This window comes from Labrus mixtus, chromosome 3 (genome assembly GCF_963584025.1).
Source record: "Labrus mixtus chromosome 3, fLabMix1.1, whole genome shotgun sequence".
NCBI classification, from domain to species: Eukaryota; Metazoa; Chordata; class Actinopteri; order Labriformes; family Labridae; genus Labrus; species Labrus mixtus.
The window spans coordinates 26,224,336-26,241,546 of NC_083614.1; the positions used below are offsets into that span (position 1 = coordinate 26,224,336).

At 42.0% G+C, this 17,211-nt stretch overlaps 1 protein-coding gene across 1 annotated transcript in view; it reads left to right on the forward strand.

The window, feature by feature from the left end:
• The first annotated feature begins 2,311 nt into the window (after positions 1–2,311).
• Positions 2,312–17,211, forward strand: part of bcar3 (BCAR3 adaptor protein, NSP family member) — a 76,081-nt gene continuing 61,181 nt past the window's right edge. Inside the window, exons 1-2 of the mRNA XM_061034816.1 lie at positions 2,312–2,471; positions 11,179–11,354. Coding sequence (XP_060890799.1) covers positions 11,265–11,354 — 90 coding nt within the window. The 5' untranslated portion in view covers positions 2,312–2,471; positions 11,179–11,264. The remainder of the gene's footprint in view (positions 2,472–11,178; positions 11,355–17,211) is intronic.

Sequence of the window (17,211 nt, forward strand, 5' to 3'; positions counted from 1 at the left end):
TCAGTAACCCGTCAAGCACAGAACCCATAGCTCTGTTAGTCTTGTGATACACTGGACTTTACTGTCAATTGTTTCTTTTCTTTTTTTGATTGTTGTTGTTCTTGTCTGTTACTTTCTAATGCTTTGTTTTCTGCAATGTTCAGCACTTTGGATCGACTATGTTGTGTTTAAAGTGCTATATAAATAAAGTTGAGTTTATTTGTTCCATAGTACTTGTGTTGTTTAATTTGTTTTTGTGGGTTTTATTGTACGAAAGCTCTTCATGAACATACATCCATATTTATTGTACTCTGTTCTCCTATGATAACCAGTATGATCCGGTTACTCTATCAAGGTCTCGACTTCTTTAAGTGTAATCTGGAGATAAGTTATATAAAATTGCTGAGTTAATTTCTTGAGGTTTTTGAGAAAACGACTCGCTATCACTGGATCCCTATGCTTAGTTAATCGGATAATTAAGCAGAGATCTCGAGAAAACAACTGAAATTTACTGCTAATCACAGAAAAACTCAAAATATTATCTGTGAATGCGTGTCTGTAGGACTTCCATAATGTTTTGTTTGAGTACCAAAATTGTTGTCATTTAAAACGATCTGGGGTTTTTTCGTCATCTCCCTCTGTCATCCTCCTGTCATTTTGAAGGATGAAGAATTTCCCATAGAGCATCCTGAGGAGAGAGGAGACTTAGACTACTGGAGGAGTGTATCCATTCATACCTTTTTGTAGCTTCATTCACTGCATAAAGCAAGCAATCCACATGAATATAAGTTGTGTTTAAACTGTTAAAATCACAACTTTAGGACAAATTATGCAGATGTGCTTCACACCTGAGTTTTACAGATGTTTGTTAAAGCGTGTTGCCCTGTCTTTTACTTCCAACTTGGCCGGGAGGAAGAGGAGAGGAGAGGAGCCAAGGAAAGGAATCAGAGTGTACAGAGAGAGATGTTGTGTCCACTTATCCATATATTTGGGTAACCTGAGTGTCTGCTGACCCACAAAATGTGAAATAAATCCATCCAGTGTTTTGATTGTGGTCTGCATAAGTCTTACAACACAGAGAAAAATGCTCCGTTTCAAATTTGCTCTCCTTGTGATGTCACAGTGGGATCTCTGTTTAAAAAAATCCCCTCCCCTCCCCTGATATCTCCACCCATGGACTCCACCCCAAGCCTAGAACAAAACTTTAGAGCAGGTCCTCCATTTTTATTCTCACTAGCAAAGGAGTGATGTCTACCAGGAAAACTCAGAGGGGGGCTCATTGCATTTAAAGAGACACACACAACAAAACAGAGCGTTCTGAGAGAGCTGGTTTATCCAGGGTCACAAACCTCCTCTGGTGCTTGATTCATGTTATATTTTGGCCAAAGCACAGCACAGATGTTTCATTTAGACCACAGGAGACTGTTTGAAAAGGTGGAAAAGGGGGATAATATGTAGCCTACTCTTTACCTGCTATAATGCTAAAGACGTAGCCTATTTGTTGCACCTGTCCTCATATTTTAAATGGGAGAACCATAGGTGAGAATGAGCAATAGAAAGACACAAATATTATTTAATATTCAGACCCAAAGTTTTTTTTGTACCAGGCTGCAAATATGTTTGTTTCTGCTTTAAAGTTTGACATTTTAAAAATTAAGCCTCACATTTGGAGGAAGCCCCCAGCTGGCCTTTAGAGGAACTGCAGTTATTGACACCTTAAGGAGTCCTTTAATGGCCCGGGGGTTGATTTTCTCTATAAATCCTTTAAACTGGACACTTTAAAGGGCATTATCCTTTACTTATTTGATTATAGTATCATTCAGTGTTGATGTAAGGCTACAATTAAAAACTAGGAAGTCACCCCATGGTCCCTAAATCAATATAGCCACAGCATTTATGCACTATCTTTTACTTATCTGATTGTAGTAGGGTAAGGGTTAGGGGTCATTTCATGTGGATATGGCTACAGTCAAGAACTAGGAAGTCACCCTTTGGGACCCGGATTATTTTGCAGAAAAGGAGGGGGGGAGGGGGGGGGGGGGGGGGGGATTCTGACTAATTATAATTGCCTTGATTTGCATCTTTCTGCCCTCCAGCAGACCAAGTTTATCTCGGTCCGTGAAGGCAGCATCTCTCTGTCTGTCTCTGTCTCTCTCTCTGTCTCTCTCTCTCTCTCTGTCTCTCTCGTCTGTCTGTCTGTCTCTCTCTGTCTCTCTGTCTCTCTCTCTCTCTCTCTCTCTCTCTCTCTCTCTCTCTCTCTCTCGCTCTCTCAGTGTTGACAGGTAGGCTACATGAAGGTTGAGCTCAGCAGAAGTGTCGACTGCGACTGAAGCTAATGCTCGTGCACGGATGGAAACCGGACTATCACCTTAACCTGCGTAACGTGCCTGAACTGTTATCAGCGCTTTAACTCTGCATCATATCTTCAGCAAGTGTGCAGCGTGCATGCAGAGACGCTGCACCGGCTCGGTGCCTCTGCAACCCCCCACAAGGTAAGACTTATGAGCTTTTTTAAAACAGCCTTTTGACACATTTGATACTTTTTTATTTCTTGGAGAACAATGAAGAAATGCCTAAAACATGCAGACTATCGATGCCTTCACCTGGGAGGTTGCACGTTGTTGCTGTGAAACGATGGAGGAAACTTGACTTCAGATTCATTTTTAATCAGACCACAAACTGGAGCATACGTCCTAAAAATTAGAGCTATATCTTCTTTTCCTCAAGGACTTTTAAGAAAATGCACTTTTGTGACAGAGTCCTGCAGGGTCAGGCTTATGTTGGAAAATAAACTGCATGAAATAGATCCAACTTTACAGAGAATACATTGAAAGATAATGGATATTTTTGCATTTTAACCTTTTGGGATTCATGTTGAGAGAACATTTTAGCTAAAAGTATCCCTCTTCTCATTGGAGCACCTTAGTGCCATGGTTCTCCTCACAGAAAAACAGATGTTTTTCAGCTGTATTTTGGTTTACAGTATGTGCTGAAGCAAGACAGCTCCCTGAGGAATGCCCTTACCTCAGAGCTGAGTCATGTAAATTATACCTCCCTTCTCCTTCTTCCCCTCATATCTGTGAGTTGTTATCACCAGGCAAGTTACATTTGATGAAAAAATGAGTAATTTTCAAGCATAAATTCATACTTATTCTATAACATAAGTGCAGAAAATAACCAAACATTATAAAAGTTTTAGTTAAAAGTGTGATTAAATGATTAAAACACATTGCAAATATGTTGCCAGACTTCATTGCAAAGCTAGTTTGTCTCCACTCTGATAAGATTTTTCAGATTCTTAAAATGAATTCAATTCCATACGAGTGATGACAAGCTAGATTATTATATGCATTTCCAACAAGCTGTGTTTTACGGTGCACAGAAACATGTTGGCTCACAGCTCCCGGAACATATTTCAGTGATTGGACCAGACGTGTGTTTTTGTTTTTTTTAAACCCACACAATCTGAACTGAATCTTTATGAGAATGATCCTCAACAGATAATGATAATAATTAGAGTCAGTCTACTGATGCAAACAAAATGAGAGTTCATTCCTAGATGTGAAAATTACAGGAGTTGAGCTTTAAATGGGAAACGTATAGCTTTATTGGGGATAAATTACACCGCCAAAGTGTAATGTCCCTCGTTCCTTTCTGGCTTGTATAATAAATGCAGACACGTGTCGTTAAGTATCCAATAAAACAGGGGAATGTGCCTCTAAAGGAGGCATTGTAATCAGTTTTAGTTCAGAGAGAAAAATGCAACATCCTGGAGGTAAACATCCAAGCTGAATGAAAAGTGCTAATTTGATGGTGCAGTGTGATACCAGCTCCTCCGCCTGCAGCGCAGACACAGTGAAAGTCATCTTACATTTCACACAAATAAGATGTTTGCTGCTGTGTGGCTACTTTACTGCAAGCCCAGCCATGCTTGATATGCACCTGTGTGGCTGAGCGAGAGAGAAGAAGAGACAGATAGAGAAAGAGAGAGAGAGCTAGATGAAGTTGTCAAAGCCACAAACCCTCGAGGCGGCCGTTTAATCTCTGCTCATTTGTGCATCAAATGCAGAAGGCTGTGAAGTCTCTAACTCTCTATTAAAGTGTCTGAGAGGAAATTGCAGAGTAAATGGATCGACATTTGATGGGAGGATTGTAGGAGGAGCTAAGAGGAGGTAGGAATTATGCATAAAAGTGAAGACATAAGGAGATTACTGTAGAAAAAAACAGAAGAGGCAAGAACAAGAGAGGAGAAAGAGAAATAAGATGAGAAAAAAGGTTGAGGAAGCAAGTGAAGACAGACGATAAGTTTGTAGGATTAGAAGACAGGAAGAAAAGCAAAAGGGAGAGGAACTTCTTGTTGCAGAAAACAGTAGTTATCCAGTCTCGCCTGATCTTCTCTGAGTTACAGTATACCTGCAGAGAAGCAGCTGTCATATTCCAGCTGCTTCTCTGCAGGTATACTGTAACCTTCAGGTGAACACACTCAGACAGCTTCAGACACGTTCTCCAGGCGAGCGCACGACCACAGGGAGAAAATGATATCGCACCTCACCTCGCACCTGACAGAGGTTCATATTTACGCCTCAGAAACAGTTCAGGAGAGGTCACAGAGCATCTCCTAATCGGTAACATTCCTGCCTCAAACTCTGGGCTCAGAACGAGTTAAGGCTGCTTACAAGCATGGCTGTAGTTGGAAGTCGGGGATTGATGATTATTACGCTTTTTGACTTTTTTTTTAATGTTTGGTGCAGCTAAAAAAACAAGAGCGTTGATATGGCTGTCGATACTTGATACCTCAGGGCAAAGTTAGCATCTGTTTTAAACAATTCTAAATCATTACAGCAAGGAAGGACTCGCTCACAGTCAAGATTCTTGATTGAGAATACTCCCTCTGAAACGTAGAGCGGCTGAACAGAAGGATACATTATTTCTGCACACATTTTAGTCTATCTGGTACTTTCTTCAATGCGAGGCACATTTCAGCAACAAAGTCATTCATGGTGCTTCACACAACACATCGTACGCATCATGAGAGCATTTAAAAGTTATTACAACAGAAGAACAGAAAATACAAAATAAAAACAGCTAAAACAGAAGCCAAAATATAATATCATGAGGTAAATGTTTGTTGGAGTAATCCCAGGATTCGTCTGCAGAGGGAGCTACATGGCTTGTCCTGCAAATCACGCGTTAATTCCCCGAAGATGGATTCAAGCCTCTGAGTATGACGTTTAAGTCCCGTTCAGGCTCTCTTCTACCAGCACTGGAGAGCAGTCCTCCGGTGGCAGCCCTCCAGCACTCTGCCCCCGGAGTGCTTCCAGAGAGCTGGGCCAATCAGAAGAAAGTGGGAACATGTGGAGGGGGGCCTTAAAGACACAGCGTCTGAAACCAAACGTTTCAGGCAGAGGCTGAAATTGAGACGTTTACTGACGCCAGTATTAAGGAGGTTTTTAATCTGCAAATCATGCAAAGCCACTCTACGTGCTTCACGGATTGGACAACATGAAAGGTGAAAATGGGGAGAGTATGGTATCTTTAAATTACCTACATTTTATGGGACAAATGGCCCGTCTGCAGCGTTGTATATCCTAACTTCTGTGCCAGCCCTCCAACCAGTTACTCAACGAAGGGACCATGCTGACTGCCATCTCCTGTGGCTAATACACTATTGACAAATCCTTCATACAACCTCAAAAACAAGCCATTCCTTTAGGTTTGGATGAGCCATATGTGCTAACTTTTTTTGCGCTGACCTCAGTTGGGATGAATTAACTTGGGTTGTTATGCATCTATGTCTGTTCTTGATGCACATGCCTCTGTTAGTCCATCCACTATCTTTACCGCTTTTCCCGTTCGGGTCGCGGGGGGTGCTGGAGCCACGAGGAGAACATGCAAACTCCACACAGAGAGGCCCTTTCCTACGGGGATTCAAACGACAGCGACAGCGCTAACCACTGCACCGCCATGCAGGAGACCTGAACTGACCTGGAATATTTGTCACAGTGACCTCAGACCATAACTCAGTAACCGTCTTTGCATAGCGTCCTTCATTGGAAACAATCAAACATCCAGATGCCTGGATCTGTCACAGGAGCTGGAAATGGCTGAGTGGTGATGCTGGTGTTATTTTTGCAGCTTAATTCAATTGGTTGGATTGTGTCAGTGTAATGTGATTGGCAAAAAAGGGGACGCCCTTGGACTATAGAAGGCAGCCAATAGAGGCATTAGAGAGAGACTGAGAGAATGGAAAAGTCCTCTAATGCTGTCCTGCACGCTCTGGACTTTGAGTTTGCCTAGATGTTTGCCATAGTTGTTTGGGTATTTCATGCCTGTCTGATGTCAGATATCCAGGCCTGTTTAGTGAGAGGGATTCTGGGATAGGCCAATTTATATTCTATAATACAATGGACACTTTGACAGTGCTCCAGAGAAATGTGGTCATGGGAAAAAGCTGAGGTCAAACCAGCAGGGATGAGAGGACATGAAGCTTGGATCTGACCGGTCCGGAAGAAGAACCCTCAAGGGAAACTCTGGGTTTAGTCTTCTGGATCGTGAACTTGTGTACTGCTTCTCCTGGGAAAAATCGTTCCTCTGTGCTCCGTTCCTCTTCGACTCATCAGTGCTGACCTCGTCTCTTTTCTCTCGTCCTCTCAGCACTATCGGGAATATGTACAACCATGTCCTTCCTCTGTAAAGAAAAAGGAGAAAATGCCAGTCTTGTAAAAACGTGATCACCAGGAGGAGTTCCATGTGATGAAATCTTTCTCAAAGGCCATTTTTTGTAGCATCCCGACAGAGTATTCGTCTGTCTTATGAGGACTAAGTGTTTCTTTCTTTTCCAGGAAAAGGAAATCTGACATCCCCAACGGACATGCAACTAAATGAAAAGTTTTGTTTCATAGCGAGCAGCGTCTTAACATCCTTGAGCTGCTTTCCTTCCACCAAATCCAACACACATTTTCATTAGTTTGTCAGTAAATGTTCTCTGATCTTTCAGAAGTTTTCAACCAGCCACATGGAGCTCCATTGGAACTTTTTACAAGACGAACTGCTCGCACTATCAGGGACGAGCTTCAATACTTTAAAACGACAAACAGCTGCTAAATACTCTACTTAAATGCATCATCTGGCTCAAAGATGCTGGAAGCTTCCTTAAATCTGTGTACAGTAGACCGAAGCGGAGCTGTAGACAGACAGGGTGTTCCTGACTCAGCTGCAAAAACTCCTCAATTAACCCCAGTTCGTTTGACTGTAAGATTTAATGGCTCATTTTTATGGTTATCATATGGAGTGCAGTGGTGAACTGAAACCTTTCTTCCTGTGTGATATCCCTTTTAAATTAGTGAAAGTGAGACCAGGCAGTTTGACGTCCTCGTGGTGGCATCAAATAGAAGAAGAGATAAAGTGATTTCATGCAAACTTCACAAAGCACACTCATTCATTACAATTCAACCTTAACAGACGGGCAAATAAAACATAGGAAAGACACATTTTCAGAGCATCTCATGCACAAAAAAAACAACGCCAAAAGGTGTTGCAGAGATGGAAGCGGGCAAGAGAACTGGTTCAGATAGAAGTGATTGTACCCGACCTGAAAAGCCTCTGCATGTTTCTAATAAGCTCCACGAGCAGAAACGTGCTCAAACTAGGATCAATATTGGAGAGATGCTTTTGAAAAATGGAGAGAGGTTAGAACGCAGAAAGGTTTACAGACCAATGAAGAGCTGGCTAAACGCTGAAGCTTCAGTGTCCAAGACATGGCAACTGTTATGGACATTTTTCAGTGAAGTGAGAAGAAGTTGCAAGGAGTGACTGCACAGAGTGTATCATGGTGATCAGTCTGTAGAGAAACTCAAATGAGAGAGACCCTGAAGACTCCTTTTATACATGTCAAGGAGGAAGCAGTTTAACACAATCAAGAAGAACAGATGTCCATGCAGTCATCCTGGTAGAGATCAAATGTCATGCAAAAACAAGATGTTTATAGGCCAGTTTAACCTAAAACAGCATTTCTTGAAATGTCAGACAGTACTCAACAGAATTATTTTAACACATAAACAAAATACATTTTTCCCCTTACACAACCAGAGTAAATAAAATGTTTGGATGCATGTCCGCTTAGAGAGCCTCTGTACTCTTATTTTATCTGAACTTTGATCACTTAAGTTCTAATATTCTCCTAAACATGATGGGAGGTGCAGTTATCTTTGCAAAGAAGAAAGTACTTTTTGATTTTTTTTCTTCTCTAAGCTGAGATGAGTCAGGGAGGTCTTAAGTCTTTACAAGCATCACTGCAGCTTGGGGTGCACACTTTTACAAGGTGACTTTTCTGGGTGACTCACTCCCTTCTTTTTTTTTTTTTTTTTTTACTCCAGCTATGATGTTGCATCAGGACTTCTAGTTTTGCTAGTCTTTTCTACACACAGGATCTGACCATGGGTAAAGACTGTTTGTAGTTTTGCCGCCTCTTGTCGAGTGTAGATCATCATCATCATCATAGTAAACATGAGGAGAGGCAAAGCTGAAACTGTGATAAATTCATTGTTTAATATTCTAACAGTGGTATTAAATTAGATTCCAGCGGGAGTGACATAGTCATTCTGCTGCTTGGTACAGTGTATGCTCTGTCTGTAAGCTCATTCCTGGTGGGACATGGAGGTCAGTCATCCTCCTGGACGACCTCCAGATCTCCATTAGGTTAAAGTAAAAACGCTGTAGGATGCTGACGGGAGTCCATATACTGTATGAACGACTACTTCTCTAATCTACATGATGACACAGCCATAGAGGAGATTGATATGATTGAAGGAGGTGTGTGTGTGCGTGTGTGTGTGTGTGTGTGTGTGTGTGTGTGTGTGTGTGTGTGTGTGTGTGTGTGTGTGTGTGTGTGTGTGTGTGTGTTGTGGGGTCTAACAACCTTTAGTGACAGCCAGTGACATCATGTATATCTCTGTGACATCACTTAAGTGATTGAGTGGGAGTGGGGCTACCGCACGTGCTCAGTCACACACATGAATAGTAACACACATACACACGCACACACACATGTGCATAATGACAGTACAACCCCCCCCTCCCCCCTCCTTACATATATGTGTGCCCTGCCTTTAATAACACAATGCACGAGGGAGACTTTGACGCTGACAACACACAGCTGCTCAAATACAATGCAGAACACCATTATTGTTCAAATCGATAGAAATCATTTTCTCATTGATCAGGACAGAGATTATCAGCATATGCTTTAGATTGAGTGCTGCAGATTAAGAGTCAGTCACAATTAAATTATGCATAGCTCTGTGTGCATCTAATTTTCCTTTATTGAAGGAAATATCAGGAAGGAAACATTAAAACAATTTTAATAAATCCTGTCTTTGCATCAGCAGCACCTGAAATTATTCCCTTCAGAGTGAGATTAGTTTCTCCTTCATCATTGTTGTTGACAAAGCTGACATCAGAAGTCCCGCCCCTTCTTGATTTTGATTGGTTGGTTGTGGATAAGTGACACTTGACGAGCGCTGCAGTGGTCCGAAAGTTGAGCTCTCAAACCGCTGAACTGAAATTGTTTTGTGTTGGCTTCCTTAGTGGGCACAGGTCCTCATCCTGCTGCTTTTCTTTTTCTTCTCTCATCCTGCGCTCAACTTCTTCTATTCATTTAACTTCTCAAAGTTACCGTCATGTCATAAGCATCACCGTCAGGAGTCATGACGTAGTGTGACACGTTGAGTCAAATTGGCAGAGAAATCTATTAAGAGCGATGTTCCAATAAAAAATTCAATTATCGTTAATTGGCACCAGAAATGTGCTCATCACATATGACATGAGTTAGGACTGCTTTATAACCTTTTATCAATATTTCATCCCATCCCTAAACTCAAGTATGAGTGTGAGCTCCACATTGACCTTCACACCTCTTCATTATACTGTTACGATGCCTTCAAGGACAGATGTGTATTTCACATCCCTCTATGAGACGTTTCTCAAACACTGAGTAGTTTCAGATGCTCACATCTTACTTTATGGTTGATAGATTACAGTATTCAGCACAGATGTCTATAGCTGGTCCCATGTTTGGGTTAGGATGGATAGGGATTTATTTCGATGGATTGAAATCAGAAAACCAAGTAGATCAAAATCCGATCCATTCCTCGCTGTTCACCTGAGCTTGCTTGTGTCGTATCCCTCATAATCCGAGGTATTCACCTGTGAATCTTTTCTATTTGATTCGGTTCTATCCGGTTCTGTGTTTGCAGATACACTGTAGACAAATAAAATGTCAAAAGAAAAGACACTTTGACCCTTTTTTCAGAAAAACGCCCCACTAAGTAGTTCTCATAATTTAAATAGAAAAGCACATTTCAAGAGATAAAAGCCTAGCGGTTATGTGGCGCGCCCTATGTACAGAGGCTACAGTCCTCGTCGCAGCGGCGGTGGGTTCGAGTCCGACCTCGACCCTTTGCTGCATGTCATCCCTCACTCTCTCCTCCCAACATTTCCTCTTATTAGCAGCTGTCCAATAAAGTCAAAAAGGCCCAAAAATAACTTTAAAAAAGAAAGAAAAGAGAAGGAAATTTCAAAATAAAATGCATTTTAATTTTCAGAATAAACACACATTGTTGTGTTTTTTTTTCCCGTTTTCTTATTCCGCAGTTATCCCCTCAGCTATGTGCTGTTCATACTTTCCGAGCTTTATCTCAGCATTCAGGCTCCGTCTGTATTCATCATTTCATCACCTCGTGTTCATGTGTTTATATTGTGCATATTTGTTGCTGTAGCGATGGCCCAGGGCGCTTCTGAGTAAATATGGTTCTAGGTAGTAATGAGCCCGGGTGTTTGGATGGTATCTGCTCCTGTTCCCGGTATCTAGCTCCATATTCGCTGAACGGTCTGTTTAGTGTTTCTTGTCTCTATCTGGACGGGCGGCAGATACAGACCGAGGTTTGATTTCTCCGTCTCGGTATCAGCCTTCTGTTGACACTTAGGCATCGTCACCCTCGGGCGTTTACAGCATTAAAGAGTCTGTAATGTTGCTGCTAATCGGCCCGTAAGACTGATAAAGGAGGAGCCTTGGCTACAGAACGGCCTTGGTGTGAGAAAGTCGTTTCAGCGCAGGGTTTTTACGGACGTTCACTGTAGGCTGGTTCACAGGTTTTAAAAGTCATCTCCTGTAAAATGATCCATTTCTTTTCTTTGTTTCAGGTTCCACCTAAAAGGAGAACTAACGCGTGTGAGTGCCCGTCTGTGAGTGAAGCTGCGTTCATGCACGTGTGTGTTTATGTGTCATCATGAAGCATCAGTCTATCTCCCGGTGGCTGAGCCAGCTGGGACTGCCGCAGTACTGCACAGCGCTGGAGCAGGAATATGATGGTGTGGAGGTAAAAACAAAAAAACACATGAACACACAGAAACAGAGAATAAATCACTGATTTATGTATACCCTGATTGTTCATCAGGAAACTCTGAAGGAGGTAGTTAGTAGACCTAACATACCCTCAAAGTTACAGGAGCAAATTACAAAACTTGGAAATAAAAGGTCAAAGTCAACTTAATTATTAATATTAAAACTTAAAATTAACTTGCTTTACAGCCAGCAGTGAAAAAAACCCAAGAAAAAGCACTGAGTCTCTCCCAGGGCTCACTCACACCAAGCAATCCATACAGTGTCTAAGCACGCTTCACCCCTAAAGTCCAGTTCATCTGACTAGTGTGAGGGGGCAATCATGCTAAAGCCCAGTATGGAACAACGTTGCTTCTGTGAGCGCGCCCTAAAATGACTGAAAATAAGTTGTTCTTTGATGGGCGGACTCCGACTTCCGACTGTGGCTCCCTTTTTGCGAGTCCCCCTGTCTTGTAAACTATCACTCTGTGTTACAAAAGAAAAAAAGGGATAGGCGGATAGATGGGATAAGACGCAGAAAAGATTTCTCCTTGGTATTCTACAGCTCCAGTTCTCAGCCTGTTGTTAGGTTGACTGAAAGTTAGGCTGAGATAGGATTTCCAACATGGAGACCGCCATCGATGGGACTCCAGCGCCCCCCCTGCAGGAACAGATGGGTGACATCACTCAGGCTTCATCCATTAATATTTACAGTCTGTGGAAAATATAAATAGAAACTTGATCACAAAAGAGAAAAAACAAATCATCTAGACCTGACATTTGGGGGAATATTAACTCTAAACTGAACCTGGGAAAAATCAAATAAATATCATAAAGTCCAGTTTCCAGTCAAAGATTTCTGGCTGCTCTAAATAAAAAGAAGTGTTATGAAATGTCTTCTGTGGTCCAAAAAGCATAGCTGTGAATTATTTACCTCTGGATTCTTTCTATTTAGAGTCTGCACATTAAAGATTAAACCGTCTTAAATGATCCAAGTTGATGAGGGGTAAGTGCAAAAATGTGTTTTTGTAGTTTGGATGAACTGACCCTTTAAATCATTTTTCTAACAGGGTATTTCAGTAAAATGTTTCTATTCTGGTAACACAAACGGTCGTCATTAAGAGTGTTTCCTACAGCGGCGTAATAAAACTCCATTAGCCTGAATGCACCGTGATACACAGCCGTCCTCAGTCGAAACGCGACGCAGCTATTGGCTGAAAGAGGAGATTGATTCACCAATCAGACATGAATAATTCAATGATGTCCTGCCACAGTTTACCCAGAATGCATTGGTGTCATTACCAGAGGCAATGGAGAAAGCTTGCAGAGAAGAAGGGGAAGAGGGTAAAGATAGAGATTCAGGTTTATTTATAAAGCTCTTTACACACAACACAGTTCAAAGAGCTTTACAGGAAACACACACACAAGAAATAAAACGATCAGGGTGATGAAATGTGTTGATATAGGATTTATAATAACAAAAAAACTGTCAATAATGATTGTAGTAATATAATTTCATTACTATAATATTAGCACTACTCTTAACACCACTACAATAAAATCAACAATTATAATAATTACAGTAATTACACTGGTAATAGACAAGACAATGTGCCTTTCTTATATATTTTAACCCTCATGGTGTCACAAAAAAAAAGAAGAGCAGGACCCTCGTGCAGAAACCAAAAATATTTATTCAAACACAAACAAAAAAGCAAAAGGCAACAAAAAAAACATACTAAGATTCAAAGTCCAAAAGAGGAAACAAGAGGGAAGGAACACCGAGACTTTTGCTGCATTCATGTGGTATCGGACACATCAGAAAAATAAGTTTCCGAGTTGTAAAATGCACATGAACACCTGCTAAACTGGAAAAACTGAAAGAAAGAGGTGCCCGACTTCCCGACTTGACGTCAGAATCGTCATCACGTAGGGGTTTTGTTCATGTTAACATACTTTTTTTAAATTCAGGTATTGCACATCAACTTTTTGCTCAAATGTAACTTTTAACAGATCTTCTCCGGAGCATCAACGCACCCTAACCCACCCGAGCAGCTCATGAAATACACAGGGGTGATCAAACACAGGTGAGACAAATGACACAGGTGAAGACAGTCAGGGTAATTAGGACTGGAGGGAAAACACACGCAGAGGCAAGAAGAAAATACAAGACAAGAAACACATTAGACCAGAGAGAAACACAAGGATAATGAATTACAAAAATAAAACTCTACAGATTAAACTAGGAAACCTGCCTGCTTGGTGTAAACCAATCAATCATCACTGTTTGCCATTTTATCAAACAGTACAGAGACGGGCTAACTGGCTAGTACCGTAAAGCCACACCCGCCGGCCCGCTGCCAAACTTACACATCGTGCTATAACCGATCTGTGGACATGAGAGAGACGCTATTCTCCCTGTTGAAAGTTTCTGTACTACAAGATGGACTTTGAAACGCCAATTTTAAGGTGGAAAAGGTAACATATTGTTCCTTTAACTTCAGGTATAAACACTTCTATCTAACATCTGTGTACAGGATCAGCCTTCTCACTTTGACTATTCTCCATGCGTCATAGCTGTAGCTCTGCTCTCCTTTCTCTGGATGTTAAAACAACAACATCCAGCTCAGTGCATCTCAGCCATTCTGTCTGCTCGTTATCACAACAAACCCATGAAACCAACGGGGGCCCACATCATCAGTGTAACCAACAGCTACAGGAACAAAAAGAGTCCAATGAGGATTTATGTTTGGACTGGATTGTGATCTACAACATTTCAGGATAGCAACTTTGACCAAATATGAAGCTTAATCTCCAGATGAGGTCCCGTTAAAGTGATAAAGTGACATGGTCCGACATATTGTTTCCATTTATTTAATGAATGCAATACATCTTGTTTGACACTGCAGGTAAAGTGACTGAAACCTTTTGTCTTTTCAAGGGTTTGTTTCATTTCTTTACCTTCTGAGGGAAAGTGTGAACTGATCATTTCATCCCACCACAGACGGAAAAGTCAATTATTTTCACAATGAATCAATATATTTAAAAGTCTATTTGATATCAACATGTTTTGAAAAATTCCAGTTCCATGTCCTAACATCACGCGGGCATTGGATGCTGAGCAGTGGGCGCTCACTGTCCTCAATGCATCTGTTAAATATTTAATTCTCTGCTCTGTGGATTTCAGTTTCCCCTGCAAAAAAAAAATCCAAATATTCCCTGATTTCTACAATAACCTTTTTCATTGCACCAAAAACAGTGCAAATTCCAAAAACTCTTCACTGACATTGACTTGTTAAGAAAAGCAGTATATATCAGGAAATCAGAACAAGTGAATGTTTGACACACTTAGTTGAAAATGATCTTAAAAGTTAAAATGTTGTAGTAGCTCAGTCTGGAGGGTTGGGAACCAGAAGGTCCCTGGTTCAAGTCCCGGTGCGGAACATAATCTGGAAATTGGTCTGGTAGCTGGAGAGGTGTCAGGGCACTTCCTTTGTACTGCTGAGGTGCACTTGAGCAAGGCATCTAACTCCCAAACAGCTCTGGCATCCTCTCTGTGTAGCAGCCCCGCTCTGACATCTCATGTCCACAGCTCCTGTTTGTGCATGTGTGTATTGCAGGCTTATGTGTGTCTCTCAATAACAGAGTGTGAAACCAGAATAAAGTAAAGTGGCTGCTCATCCAAGTGAACGAGCCAATGTGATGCATTTTCAAATTGAGATCTTTATGCCCTGTGCTGTCTGTACCCACAGTGCTCCATCATTTTTATTCCAAAGCATCTTTTCATCAGTACACCAACATACCGCTGGGTAGAACTAACACTGACAGCTTCTGTGTAAACTCTGCAGAGCGATGCTGCGGGAGTTTGTTTTGTCGTTCAGCTCCGTGTGAGCCAGAGCAGAAGGAAGAAAGAAAACATGTCAACCTGCTGCTGAACACAGAGGGAGACGAGAGAGACACACGGGCGGGACGGGACGGGTCAGATTATTGGATGGATTAGGGTTGTGATATGCCAGCCATGTTTCATGCACACACACACACACACACACACACACACACACACACACACACACACAAATTCAACGACGCACTCATGTCGTCATGTCGTGTGTGTTACACATGTAAACATCACAGAGCTCATATGGTGTCTCCTTCTTTAACTTAACATGTTATTACTAAGCTGTCCAGGCATGCTGACTGTAATGACCAGCTGTGTGTGTGTGTGTGTGTGTGTGTGTGTGTGTTTCTGTACATCTGCAGTTTTTTTACCACTTGCTAACTTCATGTGTGAGTTTGTTTTTAACATTTTAAATTAAAAAAATGAAGCTTTTGTGTGTGTGTGTCTACAGTCTATTGTGTGTACATGTGTGTGTGTGAGTGTGTGTGTGTGTGTGTTTTTGAAATTGGCTACTTTGGTATGCAGGTATGTGTGTGTGTGTGTGTGTGTGTGTGTGTGTGTGTGTGTGTGTGTGTGCGCGTGTGTGTGTGTGTGTGTGTGTGTGTGTGTGTGTGTGCGCATGTGGTTGCAAATGCTTGTATATCTTGTAGTGACTCAGAATGACTGTATTCAGATTATGCACTGTTGTGTTTGTGTGTGTGTCTGTGTTTGTGTGTGTGTGTGTGTGTGTGTGTGTGTGTGTGTGTGTGTGTGTGTGTGTGTGTGTGCATGTGCTCATATTCATGTTTTGGCCCACTGCACATGTGTGTAGTCTAAATAGAACAGTGTTTGTGATGAACTCAGAGAATAGTCTTATTGTTGAGAAACGAAAACAACAAGGCTTCAGTTTGAGAAATAAGCGTCTTGTGATGACACAGTGTGTGTGTCATTCGTGTGTGTGTGTGTGTGTGTGTGTGTGTGTGTGTGTGTGTGTGTGTGTGTGTGTGTGTGTCATTCATGTGTGTGTGTGTGTGTGTGTGTGTGTGTGTGTGTGTGAAGTTCCATTACTGTACAAGGTTGAGTTCTGGTTCAAAGACCCTGTGTCTGCTCCCTCTCTGGGTTATTTGAGGGGTCGTTTGTGTAAATAGCATGTTGTGTGTTGAAGTGAGGCAGGGTGTGTTTGTTTGTGTGTTGAAGACAATGCTCTAATGACAGGAAGACGAGGGGAGGGCGAGGGGAGGAGACGGCACACTTCTGAAAGAAAGGAGGTCATCAGTGGTCTCAGCATTTTTTTATGCTCTGCCAGAGTCACTGTCCCACTGTGGTTTTTTTTGTTTTGTTTTTTTGTTTTTAAAGATGTATTGCTGGGCCTTTACTGGAGGGATAGGACAGAGGATAGAGTCGGAAATCATGGAGCGAGAGAGAGAGAGTAGGAAATGACATGCGTGAAAGGAGCCACCGGTCAGATTCAAAACCCGTACCAGCCGCCCGAGGACGACAGCCTCTGTACATGGGGCTCGCAGTATAACAGTGCTAGAGACTGGGGACCCCCATTGTCCCTGGAGGTGCTTAAAACATTTCACATTGCACACAGCCTTGCAGACTATCAGGCCTCTCCACACAGTAGCTCAAACACCATCATATTTTTGTTGTATATATTTTCAAATTAATAGGTGAAAAACGCAATTTTAAAACATTTTCTATCCTAAATTGTTACTGGAAGGAATCTTGCGACCCTCCTAACAGGGTCTCGCAACCCCCAAGGGGGTCCCGACCCATCCACTGCTCTTGAGCGGGTGACTCGGGTTCGAGTCCGACCTGTGGCCCCCTTTTTTTGCATGTCAGTCCCCACTCTCTCTCCCGGTTTCTGGCTCTATCCACTGTCCTATCTCCAAAACAAAGGCATGAAAAAGCCGAAGACTAAATCTTGTAACCGTCACCCGAGGTAAGGTGTCGGACGCGATCGACAGCCGGTGAA